We start from the raw sequence: 27,473 nt of genomic DNA, 5'->3' as shown, positions 1-27,473 counted from the left end.
ACCAGGTATTGGTCTTATTGGAAGTACTCATACTTTACTTGAATATTTCAATTTGATCCTTCTTGATACTTCGTCTCCACTATGTCAGATTGTACTTTACACTACATTTATTTGATAACTTTGGTTTTACATAATGGATAGTTAGCCTACAACAATTTAAAATGCAACACTTTCTGCTGACTCACTGTTACAACCATCTAATATTTTCGTAGACAATAATAATTCCGTCACAGGGCACCAAACCAGTACTTTTACTTTAGTTATTTTACTGCATTTGTTGCTAATTTTTCATGTTGTACTAAAGATCTGATTACTTTCCCCCCCCTCACCGGCCGAGGATATAAATAGTTACAATTAGGTCAACCTCAAAACCTTAGAGTACTTTTGACTCATGTATTGTTAAAGTAATTTTAATCCAGTCATATAATGGCCTATAATATAATTCTGAAAGGGGCTGTTCTGCTGCATGAGGCAGTTTTAATACTTTCACTTTAATTTACCAGAAAGTTTGCTTCTAGTTTACTGTGTGAATCATCACAGGGGCCAGGATCATATGATGAGCTTATTATGTCAGGGTTATTTGGATTGTCAGTGATGTTCAACATTACTAAACTTCTTTAGTCTGACTCACTCAACTTTACCCGCTGGTCACTTTACTCCCATCTGTTGGCCAAGAGGAGCAACTGCAGGGAGTAGGCCAGCCCAGCCCATCGTAGACTTTGTGATCACTTATCTACAAGGCACAAAAAGGCAGGAAACTGGAATTTCCCTTGTAAATGGAGTATACCTGCCCATAAACGATTTAATAACCTACAAAAAACCCAAAAATATAGTGTGTGGAAATGATCAGGTTAATCAACATTTAATCAACATTATTGCTGATTAGAATAGTTCTATGGACACTGCTGATGATTTGATTTTACCTTTATATTTAGGTTAAATATCTTATGCAGACAATCATAGGCCTACTTGCACATCTCACCACAATGTTTATGGATTGGTACCAATTGTAAAGGATAAATACATTTTGGATGATAAAGGGGATTGATTATTGCTGTTGGAGTAAATTACTCTTCAATAAAGTATTTATTTGGCCACCAGGCTGTGGTGGAAGAGTCACAGAATGATCACAAGTTCATTTAAAATGTTCTTTAGAGCTTTTATTGATAACACTGACATATCACCACCATAGATTTAGAATCTTGTTGGGATTGTGTTACGTTCATGATAACTTTTGGAATGCGTGATGATGTTTGTTAGTATTCTTCTCCCTCTTCATCCTCCTCTCCCATGCTGTCAGTGCCCACCTCTTCATAATCCTTCTCCAGGGCAGCCATGTCTTCTCTGGCCTCTGAGAACTCTCCCTCCTCCATTCCCTCCCCAACGTACCAGTGGACAAAGGCTCTCTTGGCATACATGAGGTCAAACTTGTGGTCGAGTCGGGCCCAGGCCTCAGCGATGGCTGTGGTGTTGCTCAGCATGCACACGGCCCTCTGCACCTTGGCCAGGTCTCCACCAGGAACCACAGTTGGAGGCTGGTAGTTGATGCCCACCTTGAAGCCTGTGGGGCACCAGTCCACAAACTGGATGGTGCGTTTGGTCTTGATGGCGGCGATGGCAGAGTTGACGTCTTTGGGCACCACATCACCGCGATACAGCAGACAGCAGGCCATATATTTACCATGACGGGGGTCACACTTCACCATCTGATTGGCTGGCTCAAAGCAGGCATTAGTGATGTCAGCGACTGACAGCTGCTCATGGTATGCTTTCTCCGCAGAGATGACTGGGGCATAGGTGGCCAGAGGGAAGTGGATACGAGGGTAGGGCACCAAGTTGGTCTGGAACTCCGTCAAGTCAACGTTCAAGGCTCCATCGAAGCGAAGTGAGGCTGTGATTGAAGACACAATCTGACCAATGAGCCTGTTCAGGTTGGTGTAGGTTGGTCTCTCGATGTCGAGGTTCCTGCGGCAGATGTCGTAGATGGCCTCATTGTCCACCATAAAGGCACAGTCAGAGTGCTCCAAGGTGGTGTGGGTGGTCAGGATTGAGTTGTAGGGCTCCACTACAGCAGTGGAAACCTGCGGTGCTGGGTAGACGGCAAACTCAAGCTTTGACTTTTTACCATAGTCAACAGAAAGCCTCTCCATCAGCAGGGAGGTGAAACCAGAGCCGGTGCCTCCACCGAAGGAGTGGAAGATGAGGAATCCCTGGAGACCAGTGCACTGATCAGCCTGTAGAGACAATTGGTTTTGATTAATTAAAACTCCATTCCAGCCAAATGGTCTTCACACAAAATCACTTTTTGCAAAGTAACCACTTGGTCTATTCACAGCTAAGGCAAAAATGCTGTTTGAAGAGCTCAAAATTTTGTTAAATGTTAAACCAACAAACTAATTTGACTAAACTCTCACCAGTTTACGTGTCCTGTCCAGAACCAGATCAATGATCTCCTTGCCGATGGTGTAGTGTCCGCGGGCGTAGTTGTTGGCAGCATCCTCCTTTCCTGTAATCAGCTGCTCAGGATGGAACAGCTGACGGTAGGTTCCTGTACGCACCTCATCTGGACAACAGACAATTAAAAAAGAGAGTTAAAACTATTTTCTCACTGAAGAATGTTCCTGCTCTGAACATTTTATTTGTTCTGATGCTGTGATTAAATATGGAAAAACATTTGAGCTGTAATACTTTGCTTCAAGATGAAGTAGAGTATCATTGGCGTGGTGTGAAATCGAGAGGGGATTAAATATTTTTAATGGCACTGTATACTGTGTATGTTACAATGTTCAAGTGCACAAGTTAAACAATGATAAATAATATACAATAAGAGGAAACTATCTATTCATTAAATAATAGAACAGTTTTTACAATGTCCAAGATGGTACAAGTAAATTCCCTTCATTTACATGTCACTGACCGATAACAGTAGGTTCCAGGTCGACAAAGATGGCTCTGGGAACATGCTTCCCTGCTCCCGTCTCACTGAAGAAGGTGTTGAAGGAGTCATCTCCTCCCCCGATAGTCTTGTCCGAGGGCATCTGTCCATCTGGCTGGATCCCATGCTCGAGGCAGTACAGCTCCCAGCATGCATTGCCCATCTGGGCCCCGGCTTGGCCGACGTGCATAGAAATACACTCACGCTGATTAAAAGAGGAAAGAGATGTTGGCTAAAGGCGAAGGACAGTTATAGTTTGTCAGACATAAAGCTCATTCAGTATCTAATGGAACATTTTTCTGTTTTTTCTGAAGAGTAATGCCTGGCCTGAAATAACTATCTGATCACTGAATACTATTTCCACAATTGTATGCTTTTACAGCATGCCTATGGAAAATGTTAACATCAAACATGAACTGAATTTAACCAATCTATTGAACCCATATTTTGCCTTGAAATTCATGTTTAATGACAATCTTGGATATAATCTCTGAAATAAATTTGGAGTGGAAATAAATAAATGTTGACTGGTGAAAACTGTATGCCCATATTGAAGTTTAAGTGGTGCACACAAAGCATGCCAGCGTTCAAGTGAAAACAGCTGTCAGAGTCTCCTGATTACAAAAGTCTGAGCTCTGGTTTGCTACAGTAAAATTGATTGGCAGAATATGTATTTACATATTAAAAATAATTGAAAAACCTGCTTTCTGCCTCAGTTAGTTTTATGGGTTTAAAAAAAAATGCAACTACAAGTGGTGTATGTGGCAGACAGGAAGGCCATTCCTTAAGAAGACCGAAAAACCTTTCTCCCTCTTCTCCATCCTGTATCTCCTCCCTCTCCTCTCCCTTCCCCCTTTTTGTCTCTCCTCCCCCATCCTGTCCAGCTGCATAGTGCTGTGTAACACGTCAGAGATGTCTCACTCTGTCTCTCCCCCCCCCTTCTCTCTCTCAAACCAACTCCCAACAGCTGCAAAATGGCTCCCAACTAACTCACACTGCCTAGGCCAGACCACTCCTATTTTCTCTGTTCTTTTTATCCATCCCCCCACTGCCACGATTACCCCGCTCTATTCTACTTATATAAAAAAAAACTATAAGTCCTGAACAAACACATGATAAGGGCTGTGGGTATTTTTTTCCCTTTAGTTGGATATGTTTCCTGCTTTATGGCTAGCTGTATATTAAAGAAGCTGCAAAATGACAAAGCAGTCTAACTCATAAAGTGTCAGTCAACTGACCTAGATTGTCCAAGAGTACAGAAAGGATTTCTTTTCTGGTCAAATGTTTCTATTTCAGTGCTTTCTACTCCCTGAATTCTCAACAAACATGTCCTAAAAAGTTCAATTATATAAATTCATCTCAAAATGAGTGTCACTTATTGAGATAAAGCTGATTTTGTATGAGTAGGCTACACCCCTTAACTCCACAGCAGAGGCCTTATGAGCATTACAGAGGCCTCGATATATAATCCATCTAATTCCAAGCAACAAAAAGAGAGCGAGGCTTGAGGAGAGAAAGAATGGAAATTTCAAGGCTACGTCATCAGCCGAGCAGTGACTCACCATCTTGTCTGCTTGTCCTTCGACCGACGTTGAGGATTCAGACTCAAGGCAGAAGTGCGTAAGAGGGGCAGAGTCAGGGTTTATATAGGCAAGGATGTGGAGGGGGCCGGCAGAAAACCACAGTAAGCAGCTGCATACTTCACTGGCGGGAGGAAACAGCAGTTTAAAAAAAAAAAAGAGGGACGTCCCTCATACTGTCTGTCATGTTATCCGCCCTTACATTTGTCTGCATTGTCTTTCAGTTTGAGATTAGAGCCTTATCTGAACAAAATGTCCCTTTCATTTCCTTTATCACCACTGTCTTCCTGTGTGTGTGGCTGTGACTGTTTACTGTGAAGCTCTACACAAAGCTTCAGCGTTAGTTTAATCGCTTAAATGAGTCATTTATGTGTGTTTATGACCTTTGAAGCAGCATGCAAATCACTCACCCCCACACACATTTATTTCCTTATATTGTAACAAGGGCTTTGGGCAAAGAATGCTTATTTCATGCATGCATCTACACCGACACACTCACCAGCACACACATACAGCAGCCTAACTGGTGTCTATATTAAATCATTAAATGAATAATCACACATTATGGGTAGACTAAAAGGAAAGTCTTTAAAATGCTTTATTTTGATCATCATAAATGTAAAATATAAATGCTTTATTGGAATGAAAGGTCAATAGTAAGGAGTAAGAGTACTTACATAGCTGACACAAATCACATAAAATGAAATTGTATGGCATAGTGCAGTGTTTCAGTGTAATTATATTATTCAGAACACACAGAAAAACCAGTGATTGCTATGATACTACACCACCGAAGTGTAAAAGGCTCCAAACAAACAAAACTTTCAACAAAAATCTAAGCAAGTTTTCATCATTTTTGTTTTTGCTCCAATTTTTGGGTTGCTCCTGTTGGGATCCCTGAGCTGTAATTCATCCACAACTGAACTGCTATTGTTGCTGCTGGCCACTGTCTGAGTATGAGTTACACAAATAACACTAGTCAGTGAGTTCGTCAGTTATTTTCTCTCGTGCTCGTTCTCACAGAGTTACTGCTGAATGGCATATAGAAACTGACATAGGAGCCCTTTCATAACTTACATTCCTCATGTGAGAGGATGTTGGTGGGAGGTGCACAGAAGAGAGGGTTTGGTCTAAGCTTCTCAGCCTGACACTGAAAAGAGAAAAGATCGTTTAACACCCGAAGAAAGTTGAGCTTTTTTGCTTTGACTGCAAATGGTACCACAACAAAAGATTAAAATATAATCATCATGTTTTAAAGATTTTAGATTAGGTTTGTTTTGTGTAGGCTATATGTGTTAAAGTGTGACGTCTATCTTTTCAGCTTATCCATGTGAAGAATGTCTTGGAATTATTTGGATTTTATGATTTTGTATTGTTTAATGATAATAGGGATTATTAAAATGTGTTATTTCCTTATTTAAATTGTAGTTTTACTGGTGTATTCATATATCTGATACATTTCCCTCACTACAAAAAACTAAGTGATCCATTTTGAAACCAGCAATAAATCAATTTACTTTGGTTTAAATGCATTTTTTTTTAGGAAAGTCAGTATTCCTCTTCATCATCTTCCTCCACCATATTGTCAGTGCCCACCTCTTCATAATCCTTCTCCAGGGCAGCCATGTCTTCTCTGGCCTCTGAGAACTCTCCCTCCTCCATTCCCTCCCCAACATACCAGTGGACAAAGGCTCTCTTGGCATACATGAGGTCAAATTTGTGGTCGAGTCGGGCCCAGGCCTCAGCGATGGCTGTGGTGTTGCTCAGCATGCACACGGCCCTCTGCACCTTGGCCAGGTCTCCACCAGGAACCACAGTTGGAGGCTGGTAGTTGATGCCCACCTTGAAGCCTGTGGGGCACCAGTCCACAAACTGGATGGTGCGTTTGGTCTTGATGGCGGCGATGGCAGAGTTGACGTCTTTGGGCACCACATCACCGCGATACAGCAGACAGCAGGCCATATATTTACCATGACGGGGGTCACACTTCACCATCTGATTGGCTGGCTCAAAGCAGGTGTTGGTGATGTCAGCGACTGACAACTGCTCATGGTATGCTTTCTCCGCAGAGATGACTGGTGCATAGGTGGCCAGAGGGAAGTGGATACGAGGGTAGGGCACCAAGTTGGTCTGGAACTCCGTCAAGTCAACATTCAAGGCTCCATCGAAGCGAAGTGAGGCTGTGATTGAAGACACAATCTGACCAATGAGCCTGTTCAGGTTGGTGTAGGTTGGTCTCTCGATATCGAGGTTCCTGCGGCAGATGTCGTAGATGGCCTCATTGTCCACCATAAAGGCACAGTCAGAGTGCTCCAAGGTGGTGTGGGTGGTCAGGATGGAGTTGTAGGGCTCCACTACAGCAGTGGAAACCTGCGGTGCTGGGTAGATGGCAAATTCAAGCTTTGACTTTTTACCATAATCAACAGAAAGCCTCTCCATCAGCAGGGAGGTGAAACCAGAGCCGGTGCCTCCACCGAAGGAGTGGAAGATGAGGAATCCCTGGAGACCAGTGCACTGATCAGCCTGTAAATTCACAAATGTTAAAATCAAGAAGATATAAGTTTAATGCACTTCAAACATGTACCCTCGGTCTCTGATAGTCTCACCAGTTTACGTGTCCTGTCCAGAACCAGATCAATGATCTCCTTGCCGATGGTGTAGTGTCCACGGGCGTAGTTGTTGGCAGCATCCTCCTTTCCTGTAATCAGCTGCTCAGGGTGGAACAGCTGACGGTAGGTTCCTGTACGCACCTCATCTGGACAACAAGACAATGACTGAGATTTACTCTACATAGCTTTGTACTGAAATGATTCCACAATGGCACAAGGAGTGAGGAGGTTATTGTCATCTGCGTTTAACATTTTAACAATGCTTGATATTTAAATAGTTTAAAATTTGCAATTCAACACAAAAAAAAAATGCAAAAATTCCTAATTCAGTATCATTGTCTAATACACACATAGATTTGGTAATACAAGTAATAAAACTATGCAATTACAATAAAACATGTCAAATGTAAACTGCATAACTGTCACTGACCGATAACAGTAGGTTCCAGGTCGACAAAGATGGCCCTGGGAACATGCTTCCCTGCTCCCGTCTCACTGAAGAAGGTGCTGAAGGAATCATCTCCCCCCCTGGTAGTTTTGTCAGTGGGCATCTGTCCATCTGGCTGGATCCCATGTTCCAGACAGTAGAGCTCCCAACAGGCATTACCAATCTGAGCCCCGGCCTGGCCCACATGAATGGAGATACATTCACGCTGCAGAGAGCAAGTAACATTGTTAAATTACCAGAAGTATCTGTTTACTTTCCACATTTCTGCTACGCATAGTGTATTTAACTACTTAAATCCAGTCTCATTATATTGTACATGGATTGATGGAGATAAAAAACAAATTCAGTTTGGCTCATAAAACAATTTTTCGTAATGCTGAACAAATACAGTATTTTGTTAATAAATACATGAAATGATAACACAAACTATGTCTTACCATAGTTTATCTCTCTTCTCCAATGTCCAGGTGTCGGGAGGAAGATGTAGTGCTAGATGCAGCCGTGTTACTCTGAGTTTATATACCTGCAGCTTAAGGTGAACAGTGATTTGATCTGACCTGTAATCAGAGAACCTACTGATGAGACCAGGATAAGATCAATCGCCTGACAGACATACACACAAAGCAAAAGGAGGTCACCACCCTGTTCATTGTGTGAGTTTGTGAGACTTTTGTACAAGTGTGTATGCACCTCATATTTCAGAAAGCAGAAGCAGAACCTCAGAACAGGGGAAGGTAACCTAATGTAGTTTCACCTGGCAGTTTTGAATACATGACTTTATGTGGTAGTTTGAGACAGAATAAAAAATGAAGACAACTAGAGTTACTGCCTCGTGGTTGTATGCCTCCATTGACCAGGCATGTTGTAGTTTACATCCATATCTGTACAGACTTGTATAACATATGTAGTGAAGACTCTGAAGGAATCCTTATATATGTTCACATGCCTGGCCAAGAAAACTGATTGACAGTAAATGCTTGAAATATGAATGGTGCTGCAAAGAAGCTACAAGTTCGAAAACATGGATGCTTCGCATACATCAACCCAACAGCACAGAATATCGATCACCACAGAATCATGGTGGGTCAGTGTTTGAACTTTGAACCTTTAGACATAAAAATATCATCACTCCACCATCTTATCCTATCAGTGTGAAATATTTTCATAATTAAAATCAATTCCTGAGTTATAGCTGTTTTTCTAAGGTCACGGTGACCTTTCACCTTTGGCCACCAAAATGTAATCACTTGATTCTTGAGTCCTGTTTATGCCAAATTTAAAGAAATTCCCTCAGCCATTCCTGAGAAGTCACATTCACAAAAATGGGACAGACGTGAAGTTACACTGATGTTAACCCTTGACCCTTGACCTCCAACATCTAATTAGTTCATCCTTGAGTGAACACTTGTTGCCAAATTGGAAAAAGAAATACCATGTTTATTGACAATGGGAAGGTCAAATATGAAGGCAGAACACTCAGCTCTCCGATATTTAAAACTAATCAAACTACTTTCAAGACCAGGAGGCATCCACAACAATTCCCATGAAACCATCTGTTGACTCAGTAAGATCTTCTGTTTTGTGCTGAAACACTGAAGCAACATTTGTCTGCTTTATTTACATGAATTTCATGTGGATGACCATCTTTATTTCTAACAGAATGCAGAGGGTTTTTTTCTTGAAAGTCTTGCATGTCAATTAAAAGTTAGAATTAATGTAACTCAGCACTGAGAACAACTCCTCTCTTTGCACAATAACACAAACCAGCCGCTGTAATTTCAAGTCTGTAATGTAATGTAAAATGTAAAAGTCTGTTTGTCATAAGTTGAACTGCGACATGCAAAGAGTTATACCGCAGATCAACTACAGGACTCCTCATTCTGGGTTCAGTTTCTCTCCCGAGGCTGTGATACTCATTGGTAACAAATACAATAATTGATGTTGATATCACAAACACTTTAATCCAAACACCTCACAAAGCACTATGGTGTAAAAAGTATCTAAAGCTGTTTCATGTTAAATTTTATATGTACATTGTATGTTAAAATATGTAGGTTACATATTGGTGCTTATGTGTTTTATTACTTTATGGACAAGATGGGGGTTTATAATGAAAACAAATATGCATTATGTTAAACTGTACTGCATAAACAATAATTAATATGAAAACTCAAAACTCAAAATCTTTAGTTGGAGTTCATGTTCTATAAGCGGATGTATCAGTGGGAAAGCAAACACCTTCCTGTTGTCTTTTTATGATTTGCCCTCCAAGGTGTTGCTTGAGTCATAAAGCGATGACCCAATTTCATTGTTTGAGGGTTTAAGCCCCCAGAGACACACAATTTGGTCTTTTCACTGATGGCTCATAAAAGTGATAAAGCTGGGGAAAAAAAAAAGGTAAGAAACCAAGAGCTAAACAAAAAATAAGGTAATTTGCACAAATTTGAAATCATAAAAGAAAAATGTGTTGTTAAAACTCAGCAAAAATATTTAAAAATTTGCCACATATAGGATATGATACAGATTAGACACTTACAGTTCAGCTTTACAGAGAGAGCAGGACAATGGCAGATACAATAATATTTTGCAGGACCCACTGTAGTGGTAATAAATGACTTCAACTATAAAGATAAAAAGCTCTTTCGCTGTACAGTTGAGGACAGCAGTCCTTCTTCTGGCACTCGAAGTTGGCAAATTTAAAAGCATTCAGTATTAAATGAAATGTCTGCTCAAATCCAGAATTTATTTTGTGCACTGGTGATGACAGAATTAATTGGTTGTTTAATCTTAATACTTAAATTGGCTACATTTGTTCCTAAAGCTTGGACAAAAATGGCAAGTTACTTTGTTCCTTTACACAGTTCCTTTGGTTTGGCCGCTGTTCCTAAATGTCAGCGTCTTGTAAACTTGCTTGGGCTGGGTATATTGTGTGTGCATGACAGGACAGTATAATGGTGCATGGACTGTTGGTCACACTGCTGCATACAGTCAGGGACTCATGGTGAAGCAACTGCGACCTCTAGCTTTCAAACTGCAAAAGTGTTTTTAGTTGGTTTGCAGGATGTTCATCCCACAAGGAAACCTACATCATAGCTTGACGCTGACAGCACCTCTCTGAGCGAGGGGCATTTTAAAACCATCACTCAGTCTATTTTCTGTATTTTCAGTCAAAACATGGCAATTTTACTGGTCATAATGCCACAAGGGCTTGTTAAATATTATAAACCAGAACATGTTCCACTTCATCAAATTTAACAGTTAGCTACTTCTCACTACAGATACCAATAATTTGTCACTAATTAAACCTTGAAATAATCTTAGACAGACTAAATAGTGTTTCACGATCAAAGAATACTTTTATATTTCTTGCTGGAAGTGGCGTCACTTGACAGCTCAGCAGCCGACTCTGTATCCTCTTCAGCACAGGTTCGTCTGACCTGTTGGCTCTAGCATGGGCCCATTCCCTCCGGACTGTTTTTTTTGGGCCTTGTAGCCATTTTAAAATCCTGCTCGGTCTGTTTACAAAAACCAGTGACTGAGGAGTGTGAATTCGACTCTGTCAAACTAACATTAGCATGTAGCCATGTCTGACATGATGCCACGTCCCACCACGTTGCTGAGCACAGACAATTTGTATTTTTAAATTACTTCAATGATTAGCAAATAATTTGTACATTATCGAAATGTGATATATATTTATATATATTTTATATATATTTTTTATATATTTTAAATGAAAACTTAAGACCTTTTTGAGCATGACTCTTGTGTACCACCTAGTGGAGCCTCGTGTACCACTAGTGGTACACACACCAGTTTGGGAATCATCAGTGTTGTGAACCAATAAGTTGTGATTTTACTGCATGTCTGTTCTGTACATTTGTTAGTTTGTACTAACTACATTTTTTTTTAAATGTCTGTCCCAAAGTCATGAAATTCCCCCTCTTGTGCTTTTTATTTCCCTTAGACAATAGATGGTTTCGAGAGTCAGTTTAAAACAGGTATTTAGCATATGCCCACCATATGTCTCTGGTGAGGTCTTTTTGCTGTCTCTGTCTTTGTGCATTGCTTTGCTTTGTGTTACGGATCACTTGTAATGTGATGAATAAAGCTAAATTTGGTCTTTTTTTATTTTGATAATACAAGCAATGGCACTATTCCCCCCCCCCCTCCCAAAACGTCAAGTGTCTGTCTTGTTTACTTAGTGGTTAAAACAACATGGGGAAAATTAGGCTACATTTCTATGTCAACAAACCAAACTTTAAAAAAAAAAAAAAAAACCAACAACAACATACTGTTCTCCCTGCGGAGCCCCTTAAGAGGAGGATTTTACCGGATCTTTATCCCTTTGTGATTACAATTAAAATCGCAGTGTCTCGTGACGGGCTGCGCGTTCCACATGCGCGTTCACGAGTCAGGTGGGAGTGGTTTGCAGTTGAATATAGGTTGCGAGCTCCCCACCCACCAGGCATTACTTACTCACTCCGACCTCATAGACGGTAGCCGTGAGAGGATACACAAAGCCAAAGCCAGCTGCAAGTCGTTTTTCCTCCCCAGCGGTAAATCTACTAAAACTCTACAATGGTGAGTATATATATACCTGCTTTGCTCACTGTGGAGACATTTCCGCTCCAACGCTGCGTTTATGTTCCAGTGCAGTTCAGCGAGTATCCGCCTGGCCACGATTTTTTACAAAGTGCGTCAGTGGACATTCGGTGTGCCAGTTTAACGGTGTGATGCAGCAGTTCCCCGCGGCTCCTCTGCGGCCTTCTGCAGCAGAAACTCGTGTGTCGCAAATAGCTCGATCGCTCGATGACTGGCAGTAAAGCTGAGCTGGCCGCTGTCCTTGATGGGCAGGTGGTGATGATTAAGCTCCACTTTCAGCACATCTACACCAGAAAAGACTTGAAGCGGAGGGTGCGATGTATCTGCATTTTTAGAAAACGGCCATCGAGCATGGTTGAAACTTACGGGAGGAGAACTTGGTCGATGGCATTTTAGAATATTTATGATGTAGCTATTCTCGAGTAGGTTTGTGGTAACTGTGTAGCCATATATTGTGCATGCGAGAGGAATTAGGTGTGTGTGTGTGTGTGTGTGTGTGTGTGTGTGTGTCTCGTTAAAACATTATGTACAAGTCAGGTCAGATTGAGGCATGCAAAGTAATTGCGCAGAGCAGAAATATTTGTCACTCCCACATGCTAAAGCCATGGTAAACTTTTAACAGTAATATTTCCAAATGAAATGAATAGGCCAGGTTTCTTCATCTTCAGTAACAGATTGACAATTTTGTTGTCTTTGTTTTTACTTTCAGGAAATTGAGCCGACGCATACACACGCACGCACACACGCACGCACACACACACACACACATATATACACACGAACTTTGTGTTCTCTGCACTGTGTAGTATAAACACAACTTGTTAGCATTGGTAGTATCACTCATAAAAACACCCTCATAAACCAAATGGTATCAAATAATCCAGTTGCATAAGATTTAGTGCCTTCCTGTTCTGTCCATGTAGTATTTCTGTTTTACCACTTCAAATTTCAGAGATGTACTCAAAAGTTAAACACGATGCAGAGCATACAGCAACACACTGAAGGCTGCTCAGCCTGATCACTGATCCCAAGTAATGCATAAGGAAATAACACTTTTTTTTTTTTTTTTTTTTTTTTAAATTGAATACTCCAAACATCATAAGTACAGTCACAAGCTGTGCCACCCCCCTGTGGAAGGTATATGTGTGGCATTATCAGTGCAACTAGGTTTTGCTGCAAGGTGGGGTCAGAATGGTGCAGAAAAACACGTCATCAAAGTACTAAATTCAAAAGAGGCCAACCTTGTCAGCTGATTGAGCTCAGCACATGTCAGGACAGCCAACAGTTATGTTTGTGTGCAATGGTGGTTGTATATTCTGACTGAGCCCGCTATGGTGCCATCAAGTCTTTTGGTTAACTTTTCCATCTTTAGCGTGTAGGTTTTTTTTGTTGTATAGTTAAAAAGCAACAACAGCAACTTGAAGGGAGACAAATGTACAACAGACAGCCAATCAGGGCTTGTCATGGTGAAAAACATCAATCGACTTAGATTAGGGCATCAGCAGAGAAACGATTAAGGATTTATTTGTTACCATGATTATTCTCTTCAAATTATGTTGCCTTTGGTATTCATTTAAGCTAAGGCACTAGCAGAAAGGTCCTTTTTTAAAAAAAATTTTTTATTGCGCACAATGGATTTCGGGGACTATGACCAGAAGGATTATATACAGGCAGAACTACTGACTGAATGGACGAATCCAGAATGATCTGTATAGTAAAGCATTCAAACAGCATGTAAACAAAATTATTTAATATGGCCGATTTTGCGCTCGAAGCGGGGGTCCAAAACTAAATATTAACAAAATACATGGCAGTTTGGATCTGGACAAGTTTGCAGTGCATCATTGTCAATCCTCACATTAGCTATGTGGTGCATTATGTCCGTTTTCCAGAATGTACTGCGACAATGGGGCATTAAGGGATCTGCTCCAATGCCTGCTGACCTGTAAAAGCTTCTAACCAATTGATTGATGTCCCTCTCTATCGCTGTTACTTTTTTTTTTCTCCTATCTGTGACACAATCCTGTGTGTTTATTGTAACCTTCCAGTTGTAGTCACGTACAAAACTGGAATCTCAAGTCAGTGCGGTGGCACCTCCGACGCGCTCTTATTCCTGTCTACACAGACACACCCTGACCCAACCCTGTCAAGTTTGACAGTTTGAGGAAGCTTTGTCTTTGGGTCCAGCCCTGAATTACTGTTAACTGCTTGAACTTGTCATGATTAGTTTTGTATCTTTAGCTTCAAGTAACAAAATAAAATAATATTCTCACAGATAGGTTGTAAATTTCCACCTGGCAGTGGCCCACAGTTTTGGGGGCCGAGTGCCAGTGTTTATAGGAACTGTCAGCCCTTGCAGCTGAGTGTCAGGTTAGCATGAGGGCCCTAAAATAGCTGCTGCACAGAGCTCTGCTAACCTGGAAACTGAGGCGAGATGAAAAATAGAGGAACAGTTGTCAGCCCACGCTGTATAGTATTGAATACATCGAAGTGTGATCAAAATGACTTGGTGAGATTTAACTCTCTTAAAAAAGAAAAAAGAAGCAAAGTAACTGGAGGTTACTTCCCACTGACCCCCCCAACCGTCACCCACTGTCTGATCACTGAGAAGGGGAAAGTTGGGGCATGTGTAAAAATAGCAGCTTGTGTGAATCAGCCTGGAAATAGTGCAGCGTACCATATGTGACAGGTTGTCACTGTTGTATGCAGGGTGATGCAATGATTGGGGGGTGGTTCAAGTGACCTCATTTTTAATTCTTGACCCAAGCAAAGATATTGTTGCCCCGATCAAATGCAAAAGTGATGTCGGTAAACTAGTTTTGGTATTTCTAGTTACATATTTTCAAACGCAAACATGGGCTTTCCTTTCTTGTATTCATGCGATTTGTAATTGGAAATTTTAGCAGCAGTTTTAAGACCTCACTTCAGGCTCTGGCAATTTGACTGACTGACATGTCAAAATGTTTTTGCTGTTCTGAGGCATCTGCTGACAATAAATATACTGGTAATTACAGTCCACTAATGGTGTTCAATGGAGTTTACAGACAAGAATGTCTTGTTTCTGGCTAATTCTGCAATAAAAAATTTTAAAAAACAAAGCGATCTTGTTATTTGACTGGTAATGTAGCCCACAGTGGTCGAGTACTACAGCCATGCTAAAGAGATAACACCTGTTTAAATAGCACGGTAAATATCTCTGATGGCTGACAAGTATATTGTCACGTGCTTTTATAGATGCAGACTTGAGCAGATTGTTTTGTTTATCAATAAACATCTCGGATAAAGAACAAGCAAATTTCAAAGTGGGAGCAAGATTTGGTCTTTTCACGTGTTTAAATGCCATCGTCTTACTCACAATGTTTATGTAGGTAAACAGTGACATAACTACTTAATACAAACCCCAGAATTTCAGTGCATGAATGCTCTGAGAAAAGACAGCACAGTATTTAATTTACTTAAACAAATTTGATTTAGTTTGATTGTAATTACTTTAATTGTAGGATTGTTTTGGTGCAGCCATTAGACTTCTGTCTTTTTTATTTAGGTCATCCTTGGAGAGTACATGTCAAATGCTTAGTAGTTCTCTGAACTCTACCTCCATTTCAGCTCACAAACAAGCTCATGAGCTTATGACCACTCATACCAGTCACATGAATGACACCTGCTGCAAATCTGTCTTTGTTCCTTCACCATCAACCTGCTTTCTCTCGCGTCTCTTTGGTTCCACCTGCTGGCAGAGTTTCTAAATGACTCTCTTGGATTCTGGCAAAGATGGATTTTGTTGCCTTGTTTTTGATAGATGTGTGATGATATTTTGTCGTCTTCTCTGCTTTTCTCATTTACCCTCTTTTTTTTTTTACCTCCTCCCCTGCTTCCTTCTTCCGTCTCTTCTCACAGCGTGAATGCATCTCAGTCCATGTAGGCCAGGCTGGCGTCCAGATGGGGAACACCTGCTGGGAGCTGTACTGCCTAGAGCACGGCATCCAGCCGGACGGCCAAATGCCCAGCCTCAAGCCCGTGGGCGGCCACGACGACTCCTTCACCACTTTCTTTAGTGACACCGGGGCTGGGAAGTATGTCCCCAGAGCTATCTTTGTTGACCTGGAGCCAACTGTCATTGGTCAGTAGCGTTATAATGTGAAGTTTAATAGTTAATAATGTGGTTTTAGCTATCGAAAATGAGCCATTTCAGAGGGTGGTTGTATGTTTGTGACGGATAAGTGTGTTAGATCGTTGCTACAAGATAGATTTGATTTGAAAACTAAGAGACTTTAGTCTTCCACCCATCACTCTACAAGGACATGTTCTAATTTGAAAAAGTGGGATGCGTTTGCAAGCCTGTGAAATGGTTCTCATAGATACTTGATCAAACCAAGTCTTCCTCTAAAAACTGGATTGGTAATCTGAACTGCTGCCGTTTTGTTTTCTCAGATGAAGTCCGAACTGGAATGTACCGTCAACTTTTTCACCCCGAACAGATGATCTCAGGAAAGGAGGATGCAGCCAACAACTACGCCCGTGGGCACTACACCATCGGCAAAGAGATCATTGACCTTGTCCTCGACAGGATACGCAAACTGGTAAGAACTTAAAGGCAATCAACATGTTTTAATTTCAATTCATTCTAATGGGTCCATGCTATAAAAACTTGCAAGCACAAATTTAAGGATTATCCTGCCATATCCGATGGTGTCATTCAGACCGGCACTCGATCTTGAATTGAAACCCTGCTTTGCAGTCAGTGTTTCATAGTAACTTTACAGAACAGAGGCGACGGCAGCCAAGCACTGCTTTATCTGTAGGAAACTTCTATTAAGTATCCCATAGCGCTGCTGAAGAAAAGTAAATGTTTTAAATTCCAGCTTTACCTTGCCACCGACCACATAAATGACAATTTCATGCTGATCTGTGAAAATACACTTTGTTGACAAACCAAGAGGCTTCTTCCGGGTCATAGAGCTAGGCTTGTAATGTGTAACCTTGAGCACACACTTGCCAAGTGATTCATGAATATACTTTTGGAATTGGTTTCATGCGTTTGTTTTCTGAGGTTATACAATCGGTACATAACCTGAGCAGGGAGACAAATTACACAAAACAATAATTTGTTTTCTGAGTGGATTTTTATTTGTCAGACTTTGTAATTGTTTCTGTATCTACAGGCTGATCAGTGCACTGGTCTCCAAGGATTCTTGGTCTTCCACTCCTTCGGTGGAGGCACCGGCTCTGGTTTCACCTCCCTGCTGATGGAGAGGCTTTCTGTTGATTTTGGTAAAAAGTCAAAACTTGAGTTTGCCATCTACCCAGCACCGCAGGTTTCCACTGCTGTAGTGGAGCCCTACAACTCAATCCTGACCACCCACACCACCTTGGAGCACTCTGACTGTGCCTTCATGGTGGACAATGAGGCCATCTACGACATCTGCCGCAGGAACCTCGACATTGAACGCCCATCCTATACTAACCTCAACCGCCTTATCAGCCAGATAGTCTCATCCATCACAGCCTCACTTCGCTTTGATGGAGCCTTGAACGTTGACTTGACGGAGTTCCAGACCAACTTGGTGCCCTACCCTCGTATCCACTTCCCTCTGGCCACCTATGCCCCGGTCATCTCTGCGGAGAAAGCATACCATGAGCAGCTGTCAGTGGCTGAGATCACCAATTCCTGCTTTGAGCCAGCCAATCAGATGGTGAAGTGTGACCCCCGTCATGGTAAATATATGGCCTGCTGTCTGCTGTATCGCGGTGATGTGGTGCCCAAAGACGTCAACTCTGCCATCGCCGCCATCAAGACCAAACGCAGCATTCAGTTTGTGGACTGGTGCCCCACAGGCTTCAAGGTGGGCATCAACTACCAGCCTCCAACTGTGGTTCCTGGTGGAGACCTGGCCAAGGTGCAGAGGGCCGTGTGCATGCTGAGCAACACCACAGCCATCGCTGAGGCCTGGGCCCGTCTCGACCACAAGTTTGACCTCATGTATGCCAAGAGAGCCTTTGTCCACTGGTATGTTGGGGAGGGAATGGAGGAGGGAGAGTTCTCAGAGGCCAGAGAAGACATGGCTGCCCTGGAGAAGGATTATGAAGAGGTGGGGATCGACTCGTATGAAGAGGATGAGGAAGGAGAGGAATATTAAATGGGCATAGTCTTGGTTATTAGTTATTTCCTAAAGAAAACAAACAAAGTATGTTGCACGTTAGTTTAAAATTCAGAAATATGTGGTTTTTATTTACCCGTTTTAAATTTGAAAATCCACTTTCAATCTTGGTTGAAGGGATTTTTATGTTGTGCCATCATCCTTTCTTTTGCTGAAAAATAAAAAATAGCTTGATAACCTGATTTTGAACATTGTGTTGTTATTTAATAATTCTTTCCACAAAATTTGCTGCCTTTTTAATTTTACTCAAAACATGCTTCTTTGTTTGTGTCAGGTGTTGGACTTGTAAATATATTTAAAAAAAAAAACAACTAATCTGAGCTATATTATTTGGTAGGCAATATTTTCATCCACTCTAATTCACTTTCACTTTTTCACAAACAGGTAGACCTGAGTATCTGTAGTTTTACTGCTCAGCCACTAGGGTCCAGTCAAATCCAATTTGTGGCGCTTTCATGAGAAGAACCTGGTTGGGAGCTTCTACTTGCTCTCCAGAATGGGAACTAATTTTACCCCAATCAGTGGGGGTAATAAGTACATTTACTCAAGTACTGTGCTTCAGTGCAATTTTGAGGGTCTTTATTATTTCCATTTGATGGTACTTTATACTTCTACTACACTTCAGTGTGCTTCTTTCTACTCTATTGATATGATGGTTCAGTACATTTTGCAGAAACTGCTTGCATACTTTAAGTAAGGATTTCAATGCTAGACTTTAACTTGCAGTGGAGTAATTTCACAGTGTGGTATTAGTCATTTTATTTAAGGAAAGGACCCGAGGACTTCTTCCACCACTTGTATTGAACCTATGCTCGCGCCTAATAAAGTCTGCACTTTTCAGTTTAGGAAGAGGAAATTCAGTGCATTGTATGTTTGGTGCTCCTCACATCTACATTTTAAATTGAATTAAACCTTTGGTTGCAACATTTAAAGTGTGCTGGACATCAAACCCACTAAATTGTAATTTGAATATTTGAGCAGCAAGTTTACACAAACATGACATCTTAAAATGTGGAGTATTATCTCAATAATTATTGTTCCCATTTGTCAAATTACGGTGGCCTTCATTTTACCTGTATTACCTCTAGGTATAGTTACTAGACCTTTTACTGTTGTATTTAATACATTTTAAGTGACAGCACTTAAAGTAATACTTTGCCAGGTGATGAATAATATGTTCACACAGGCTACCTAGAATAAAAAAGAAAGGTAGTATATCTGATAGAAATGTTGCATTTGTAATCATGGGAAATATATACCAGTTTTCATGCATTTTTTTTTTTTTTGCAGACATTTGCAGCAGAGGGTTAAGAAAACACTCCTCGTCGCCTCGAGAAGTGGCTGCTGTATGCGATTCCTGGTTGCTAGGCAACTGCACAGACGCTTTTTTAGCCTTCCGGAAGTGCGTGGCTAAGAGGAAATATGGCGCTCAGCGCATCGCATATACCAGTGATATTTCTTGCTTCAACGTATTCTCTCAGCACGTTCATTTTGTCTACTTTCGTCGCTTTTGCAGCTCTTGAAACGGCAAACGGCGACAATGCGTTCAGCGCAAGCCGCACGGCTACAGCGCCTGTCGCTGCCGCCAGGGACCTGCGGTGAGTTCACCGTTACGTTGAGTAGCGGCTAGCTAGCCGCCTATGCTAACGTACGTTTGGTTACAGCTTTTACTTTTGAGTTCCTCTGCAAAGGTCATATTTCACTCAATGGCGGATTCAACTTCGGGTTACGCCGCTTTTAAGTCTGTTTTTCCTTCCCGTTTGCCAGAATTGACCGTGTCTGTCGAGCAGTGTTTCATAAGGAGAGCGAGATATTTACCAGACTCCATTGAAAAAGTTGTCCATTTAACGACTTGTTACGTTTAACAACCACCAGTCCGCCGTCGACACGCACCTTAATGGGACTGGCAAAACACTGCTGCTCTGTAGTAAAGTTCGGCGTATAGAAGGGCTCAAGAAACTGCACCTAATGGAGAAAATACAGAGACTACAGTCACGTAGTGATTCACGTGTTATTCCGCCCTCCTGCGGAGATGTAACGCTGCTGAGGGCTCGTTTGATCAACACTAATATTACATTTCATTCAGCTGACGCTTTTATCCAAAGCCACTTACAAGTATGTGTTTTCTTGGTTGTTTTTTTCTCCTGAAGGTAGGTTGATTTTTCTCAAACTGAATTTGTAAATGAGGTCACGATGTTGGACCAAAATGTTTGTTTGTTAACACAAAGTTTGGGAATGTCATTTGAAGAATGATGTCTGATGTCTGCAGGACTGATTGAACGTGGTCGAGTCATCTGCATTTTTTTTTTTTTTTTTTTTTGCAAGCAGCGTGCAAATGTTTCCTCAGCTGGGTGTAAAAGTGTACAGGTTGAACAGAATAAAATGTTATATTGGGTTGAAGCTCGCTTTACATTATTTCTGACTGTTCCAAGTCAGATGGGATGTAAAGACAACTATCCTTATCTCTTGTGCACACTGAACAAAAGTCCTGCTGCTGCTTTTTCTTTTCTTTTTTCATCCTGATCTTTTTCTCATGTCCACTCTCAGCTACCTTTTGTATGATGTGAACCCCCCAGAGGGTTTCAATCTGCGGAGAGATGTCTACATCCGCATGGCCTCTCTGGTCAAAACTCTGAGTAAGGAGGGGGATGACTGGGTGTTGGTGCTTCCTCCATGGGGTCGACTCTACCACTGGCAGAGTCCCAACCTCCACCAGATCCGCATCCCGTGGGGAGAGTTCTTCAGCCTCACCAGCCTGCAGGCCAACGTGCCTGTCTTAGAGTATGAGGAATTCGTCGCTGGTGAGCTTTTACGTTTGGTGATCTAGATTAGAGTTTACAATGCACAGTAAACACTAACGGTTCTTTAACTCTGCCCAGTTTAAGTGTCTTTTGTTCCTCTCTTTGGGTGTAGAGAATGGTGGCCCATTCATAGACCAGGTTCTGGTCCTGCAAAACTATGCTGAGGGATGGACTGATGGGAAATGGGAGGAAAAAGTTGACGAGCGGCCATGCATTGATAAAATGATGTACTCCAAAGATAAACAGGGCTACTACAGGTAAAACATTATGCACAGAAGCAGCACAAGCATTTGAAAACAAGTTCGGCATAATGGAGCATCAACAAATCATTTTTTTTATCTCCATACATTTTCAAAATTTGAATAGCACAGTGAAAAGTAAAGATGCGGAGGTCAGGGTGGTGCGAATTGTAATTAATAACACCGATCTGCTTTACATCCTGATAGATCACATTCACACGTCTCTATAAATGATGTCCATCTTTGCCTTCATTCTTGCAAGTCTCTCCGACTTTCTTTTCTCTGTCCAAGGGGCTGGTTTTGGGGCTACGAGGAGACAAGAGCTCGAAATGTAACATGTGTATCAGCCCAAGGCCATGCGTCAATCATGGCCCCAGTTCTGCAGAGAAACATCACTGTGACGTGAGTTTCCAAAGTAACATGCTGATATAAAATTCACAGACAATACACACAGTGTTTGGACATCTGTCGGTAGTTAGTAAAAAGTGGCTGTAACAAATACATCAATATTAGGATTTTTGAGTTTTGTGGGTATTTAAAGAGTGGGTTAACTTTCAGTCTGGGTTGTTTTTTTTTTGTAATGAATGCTGACTCTGCACAATTATAAATCAACTTACCACTATATCATACCACCTATAGTGTTTTTGAATTGTGTTACACACCTGCAAGGCTAAAGAGAAAAAGTAAATACAAAAAGTACTAAGCAAAGATTCCTCCATAAAACAATCTAATTATTGATCCTTATTTACTTACAGTTTGTTTTCTAAGATCTTGGTGGCACTGACTTGGTTCAACTTTGGCGTATGCCGCTATTTTGCAGATCGGTTATGCTCGACCGAGCAGAGACACTTCTTCATGATCACTACGCTGGGAAGGATTACTGGGATGTAAGTGAAAAATATCGTACTTGTATTCAAATGTGTGTGTCAGGAGTTTAGTGACATATTTTGTATTTTTTATAGGATTAACATTAGCTTATTTGATATAAGTTCACTGTCATTAGGCTTTCATGAATGTGTCACTGAAACATTGATATTTTATTACTTTAATTAACATATAATTTGCGTTTGGATTTTTGCATTGTTACTCCAAGGTTTTAAGGCACTCTTTACAGTTCTTAAACTTTGAAAGAACCTTATCCGTTGTCTGTGTTCAACGCAGACCCGGCGCAGCATGGTTTTTGCTAAACACCTGCGGCTCATAGGAGACGACTTCAGAGCAAAATACCTGAATTCTACAGATGACAGAGACCTCACAGTATACAGTGAGGACTGGACTCGCATGAAGGTGAGTCGGTGTATCTTACTGTGCCATGATCATGTGGTTGCACTTGTACTGGTGAATCGCACATTTTTAATTTTTTACCGCATGACAATTTAACGGTCGGTTTATTTATTTATTTTTTTCCTTTTCAGGCCAAACCCGGCTCTTCTAAAGGTGGTCCTTATCTGGGGGTCCACCTGCGCAGGAAGGACTTTATTTGGGGCCATAGAGAGGACGTACCCAGCCTCAAAGGGGCGGTCAAAACAATGCGTAGCTTGATGAAGAAACACAAACTCGACAAAGTGTTTGTTGCAACAGATGCAGATGATGAAGGTTATGACAGACCGTTGCATTTAGAGACCATTTACAATTTGTTGTACTTTCATGTGATTAAAGGGCTTGTAGAAATGTTTTCTTTCACACATGCATCATAAGATATTTTTTTTTCTCACATTTCTAAAGGTGATACCTCTTTTTTCTTATGGAAAAGACCAGCGGCTAATATTCTTAGAACATCTTTTTATATTGAAAAAAACCAAACATCTGATGATCTAAAAGCATTTTGAACAGCATGGAAACCATAAGATAATAATTTAATCTATTATAATGATAATAATAATAATAATAATAATAATAATAATAAGATAGTTATATTAATATTAGAAAGTAGTAGCATATCAGAAAATCACATTAACTATCAATAAGTTTATCATCCTGTGTAATCTTTGTAGAATCGAAGGAGCTGAAAAGGTTGTTGCCAGAGATGGTGCGGTTTGTGCCATCCGCCGAGGACCTGGAGCTTTTTAAAGATGGAGGAGTGGCCATCATCGACCAGTGGATATGTGCCCATGCCAGGTAAATTCATTTTTAATGGTTTTGTTACAGTACATGTTGATGATTAACATAGCAGTTTCTTTGGCAGTTTATTGTTGTCAGATAATAATAGAAAATAGCTATATTTGACTTTTTTACGGCTTATTTGTTAATTACAAATGTTAAACTGAGTGTTTATTTTGATTTAAATGCTTTTTTTGGTCTGTTTAAACAGTTATTTTCCGATCTGAGAGGTTGAGAGTTTCTAAAAAAAATGTTGCCGCACAAGTGGCCCCCTGACATTTTCCTAAATTTTTCACCAAGCATCTTCAACAGGTCAAATTTATTTGTTTAGTTCTTTGGTTTATGACCAAATACCTGCAAAATGATTGACATTACAGGCTATCTATATATAAATGCAGAATTATTGAGGATTAATACATTCATACCAGTTATTTTTAACGATGATCTTTGAGCAGCCTTATCCTCGGTATACCTGCCCATGGAAAATATTTTAGGTTGAAAAACGAGTCCGGGTGACTCATGCTTTCCGCATACCACATTCTCAAGCAATGTTCCAATACCCGCATATATTTCATCACTATCCACTTCCTCCTTCTTTCTTTCTTCCCTTTTTTATTTTTATTTATTTGCTTTTTTTTGTTTGTTTCCAGATTCTTTATAGGAACATCAGTGTCCACGTTCTCTTTCCGGATCCATGAAGAGAGGGAGATCCTGGGTTTCGATCCCAAAACTACATACAGTCGTTTCTGTGGGGACACTGAGAAAGAATGTGAACAGCCCACACACTGGAAAATTGTTTATTGATGTCACCTCTGAGTCTCCAGAGACACAAGTGCCAAAAGCAGTATGAGAGGTGACATTTTTTGGTATACAAGAATATACAAGACATTTGAACTGTCATGCGGTTATTGTTTTTTCACTTATTTTGTTTCAGTGTTGTGCAATCAGGTCTATAATGACCACTGTGACTGAACTTTATGCCCAAAAGGCCACGACTGAGCTGCCAAACAAGTATTATTATTATGTTAAAAAAAATTAAATCAGCTTACATTCGTAGGAGGGATGTTGACTGTGGATGCTTCAAAAGAGGCTTGTGTTTTACAACATTTTTGATATTTATTTTTTACACCAGCACAACGGGTGAGAAAAGTGTCTTATAATGACTGCAGCAGACATTATTGTAAGGATGTATTCTCAGCTTACATTTCATGAGATTCAAAATATTAGGTTCACTGCTTGAGCATCTAAACTTAAGCTATTATACTTTGAAGAAATTATCAAATAATTATTTTTCAAAAAGTGGTATGAAGTAGCATTTAGCGATCATAAACACAATATGAAGGTAAAACACTTTGATCAAAGACACCTTTTGGAATTTACTTGTTATCCAGTAAAATTGTGCTTACATTCAATGTTTCTTATTTAAAAAGCACACGTGTTTAATAAATGAAATATTCCCCCCCCCCCCCTCAAAAACAGCAATATTTTTGCTTTTTTATATTTTTATGCAGTGTTGAGAATTACCATTTGTTATATGGCATTATATTACAACATTAGTGATGCTGGAATAGTATGAAATATGACTGAAAAGCAGGTTCTTAACATTGTAAATAACAATATTATGATAATATCGAAGAATTTTATTAATGATAAATATGTCCAGTCTCGTCTGTTTAAACCACAAACATAGATTTTGCATAGCCCATCAAAGTGTTTCTGAATACCACTGAAAGGAATTGAAATGGCACGAGGAAGCCACACAACACTGCCGGACATCAAGCTGTTACATAATAAATCTTCTTTTTTCTAGAGTATGCACAAATATTGATAAAACCTGTTTGGTATGGGCATTTTCTAATCCAGTAGTTCTCAAACTTAAAAAAGAAAAATATATATTTCTGTTTTGAGAAGTGGAAAGACATAATGCTCCCACACTGCAGGAAAAGCACATTTCCTTTTAAACAATAATTGTAAATTTAATAATAAAAGAGTTGAACTAACTGAAATACATAAAAGATAAAGGTTAGCAAGACAGCCTGGCTTTCATCAGAACATTTTGCAGAATAAGATTTGTCATGTTTCCACATGAATCATATTCATCTACTTTAGGTACACTCAGCCTTCCTTGATATTCCTGTTTGAGTACCACTGGTTTAATAACTTGCTTTGTACAATCGATATGTGATTGTGGTTTTAAATAAAACATTTTTTTTTGTGTGTGTGTGCAGATTTTAAATGTTAGAAAATTGCTGTGTATAAAAAGCAAAGTTTGTTGCTGTAAATATTTGTTTAAGGAAGTTACTATTTCACCAACACTACATTTACACACACTTAATAGCACATTCACATCTTAGCCACATTAAGTCAACAGGTGACATTTAGAAATGATGATATATGTGTTATTGTGTAATAATTGTCACAGGGTGAGATTATACATATCTTTTTTTCAACCCTTTTAAGTTTACTCAAAATCCTTGTACCATCAAACGGGATGTTTTTAGATACAGAGACGGAGATTGAGACATATGTACTTATCATTGAAATGTTCCCTCAGCTTTATTACTTCTAGTAATGGGAGTACTGTTGCGCACGTGTGTGTGTGGTAGGTAGTTAAAAAAAAGGTCAAATCAAAAAGAAAACTGTTTGAGGACCCTCAACCCTGATAGCCTGAGCTAATGTGCCTCCTGTTGCTGAGGCTTTACACTGCTTCCTACTTACTGTAGCGATTGAAAAATGTTCCCACGTTTTTATCAAGGTAAAAACCAGTATAACCAGATTGATGACACAGTTCTTTTTGGGGTATTCAACAATGCTATTGTGTCCTATGCCCTATGCCCTTGTTGGGCCCGCCCCTTAAGCTTTCTGTGATCCATTGTTTTTTTAAGCATCGTCATGGAAAGAATATGATGCTGTCAAAAAGACTTTACCGACAGCTATATTTAGCATTTAGGAAGTGTGTCTGAAAAAGAGTAGAGAAATGACATTGGCTTCAGCCATGTGAAACACAAATAAAAAGCATAAATGGTTGATTTTTTTTTTCCAATCTGTATTTGCTGAAATCTTCACCTCTTGCCCATTATAGTTCTGTGTAAACATGATAATTGAGATTATGTTTTACAATCATTTTAATTCTAAAATCATATACTTTTGATTGCTAATTTTTCTTGAGTATCACTCTATACATTATTATGGGCTTGGGAAATGTCAGGAGAATTCACGATATTGTTTGTTTTTTTCTTCCTCCCCAGTGGATCCCCCACATTATATCAGCGTGACCTTTCCCTGTAGAGACACACACTTCCCCAACAACACCTCTTGCGTAACCGAGTGCAATGTGATGCTTCAAACCTAAAAATCCATGTTGTCAATGCAGAACAATTATTTTAAACGCTTTGTAACTTTGCAGCTTGAAATCACAGATTTGTTTTTCTTTCACTCTGAATAACAACTAGCTATAATTAAAGATAGCTTATATTTTGAAGCAATGCTCAGAGCCATATAGGAACATGAGGAAGGGATTCAACACCATTGCACCTGTTATACAGATGTTTAAAGGTATCATGTAAGTAAAATAGAGCCACTTAAAATGAAATCCGAGCTTTGGCCATCAAGTTAATCAGTATAAAATATATATATATATATATTTCCGAAGGGGCTCTTTAAGCTATTTAATTCAAAAGGTAGGCTAACTACTGTGATTAGCTTCTTTGATTGTGAGTGATTGTAAATTATATGTACATGAAAAAACACTTAAAGGGTCCTTGTTTCGTGCAGGCAGGTTGTTGCAGTCGGAGGCCACGCCCCTTTTTGCAGGGTTACCTTGTTTCACGCAGGAGGAGCTCCTCACATTATCAGGAAACAAACAGACAGGTGAAGGTGGCCGCTGTTGCTGCAGTAACTGCGGTGCCCTTGAAGACGGTTTTGTTTTTTTCCCGCTGCTTCTCTGTTTTAGAGCGTGAATTTGTTCAGTTTCTTACTACTAACCGACTGATGGAAAG

At 40.2% G+C, this 27,473-nt stretch overlaps 4 protein-coding genes across 4 annotated transcripts; 2 read left to right on the top strand and 2 right to left on the bottom strand.

Annotated features, from left to right (window-relative positions):
- Positions 1 to 1,145: 1,145 nt before the first annotated feature.
- On the bottom strand, positions 1,146 to 4,556 carry LOC138201259 (tubulin alpha chain). The gene is made up of 4 exons (XM_069154603.1): positions 4,498 to 4,556; positions 2,918 to 3,140; positions 2,415 to 2,563; positions 1,146 to 2,234 (listed from the first exon to the last, which is right to left on the bottom strand). The coding sequence occupies exons 1-4, from the start codon at positions 4,498 to 4,500 to the stop codon at positions 1,257 to 1,259; spliced, it is 1,353 nt and encodes a 450-aa protein (XP_069010704.1). The 5' UTR covers positions 4,501 to 4,556; the 3' UTR covers positions 1,146 to 1,256.
- A 1,507-nt stretch (positions 4,557 to 6,063) lies between these two features.
- LOC138201258 (tubulin alpha chain-like) lies at positions 6,064 to 7,690 on the bottom strand. The gene is made up of 3 exons (XM_069154602.1): positions 7,555 to 7,690; positions 7,122 to 7,270; positions 6,064 to 7,038 (listed from the first exon to the last, which is right to left on the bottom strand). Exons 1-3 carry the CDS (start codon positions 7,673 to 7,675, stop codon positions 6,064 to 6,066), a joined length of 1,245 nt encoding a protein of 414 aa, XP_069010703.1. The 5' UTR covers positions 7,676 to 7,690.
- A 4,347-nt stretch (positions 7,691 to 12,037) lies between these two features.
- LOC138201257 (tubulin alpha chain-like) lies at positions 12,038 to 18,517 on the top strand. The gene is made up of 4 exons (XM_069154600.1): positions 12,038 to 12,156; positions 16,075 to 16,297; positions 16,609 to 16,757; positions 17,340 to 18,517. The coding sequence occupies exons 1-4, from the start codon at positions 12,154 to 12,156 to the stop codon at positions 18,312 to 18,314; spliced, it is 1,350 nt and encodes a 449-aa protein (XP_069010701.1). The 5' UTR covers positions 12,038 to 12,153; the 3' UTR covers positions 18,315 to 18,517.
- Positions 18,518 to 19,723: 1,206 nt separating this feature from the next.
- Positions 19,724 to 25,692, top strand: pofut2 (protein O-fucosyltransferase 2). The gene is made up of 9 exons (XM_069154599.1): positions 19,724 to 19,933; positions 20,883 to 21,136; positions 21,249 to 21,393; positions 21,667 to 21,777; positions 22,196 to 22,262; positions 22,537 to 22,662; positions 22,791 to 22,971; positions 23,370 to 23,493; positions 24,126 to 25,692. The coding sequence occupies exons 1-9, from the start codon at positions 19,758 to 19,760 to the stop codon at positions 24,277 to 24,279; spliced, it is 1,338 nt and encodes a 445-aa protein (XP_069010700.1). The 5' UTR covers positions 19,724 to 19,757; the 3' UTR covers positions 24,280 to 25,692.
- The last annotated feature ends 1,781 nt before the right edge of the window (positions 25,693 to 27,473 follow it).

Source organism: Embiotoca jacksoni, unplaced genomic scaffold (genome assembly GCF_022577435.1).
Source record: "Embiotoca jacksoni isolate LCO1_2020_lvr unplaced genomic scaffold, fEmbJac1.0.p SCAF_2, whole genome shotgun sequence".
Lineage (NCBI taxonomy): Eukaryota > Metazoa > Chordata > Actinopteri > Embiotocidae > Embiotoca > Embiotoca jacksoni.
Note: the sequence above shows the minus strand (reverse complement) of the source record. Positions and strands in the feature narration are given on the sequence as shown.

Coding starts and splice junctions, on each gene's coding strand:
- LOC138201259 (XM_069154603.1), bottom strand. Junction 2,564..2,917: donor CCTGGAACCTACTGTTATCG/GTCAGTGACATG, acceptor TCTGTTGTCCAG/ATGAGGTGCGTACAGGAACC. Junction 2,235..2,414: donor TGGACAGGACACGTAAACTG/GTGAGAGTTTAG, acceptor TTGTCTCTACAG/GCTGATCAGTGCACTGGTCT.
- LOC138201258 (XM_069154602.1), bottom strand. CDS start 7,675: ATGCCCACTGACAAAACTACCAGGGGGGGAGATGATTCCTTCAGCACC. Junction 7,271..7,554: donor CCTGGAACCTACTGTTATCG/GTCAGTGACAGT, acceptor CTTGTTGTCCAG/ATGAGGTGCGTACAGGAACC. Junction 7,039..7,121: donor TGGACAGGACACGTAAACTG/GTGAGACTATCA, acceptor GTGAATTTACAG/GCTGATCAGTGCACTGGTCT.
- LOC138201257 (XM_069154600.1), top strand. Junction 16,298..16,608: donor CCTGGAGCCAACTGTCATTG/GTCAGTAGCGTT, acceptor TTGTTTTCTCAG/ATGAAGTCCGAACTGGAATG. Junction 16,758..17,339: donor TCGACAGGATACGCAAACTG/GTAAGAACTTAA, acceptor CTGTATCTACAG/GCTGATCAGTGCACTGGTCT.
- pofut2 (XM_069154599.1), top strand. CDS start 19,758: ATGGCGCTCAGCGCATCGCATATACCAGTGATATTTCTTGCTTCAACG. Junction 21,137..21,248: donor GTATGAGGAATTCGTCGCTG/GTGAGCTTTTAC, acceptor CTTTGGGTGTAG/AGAATGGTGGCCCATTCATA. Junction 22,663..22,790: donor AGGACTGGACTCGCATGAAG/GTGAGTCGGTGT, acceptor TTTCCTTTTCAG/GCCAAACCCGGCTCTTCTAA.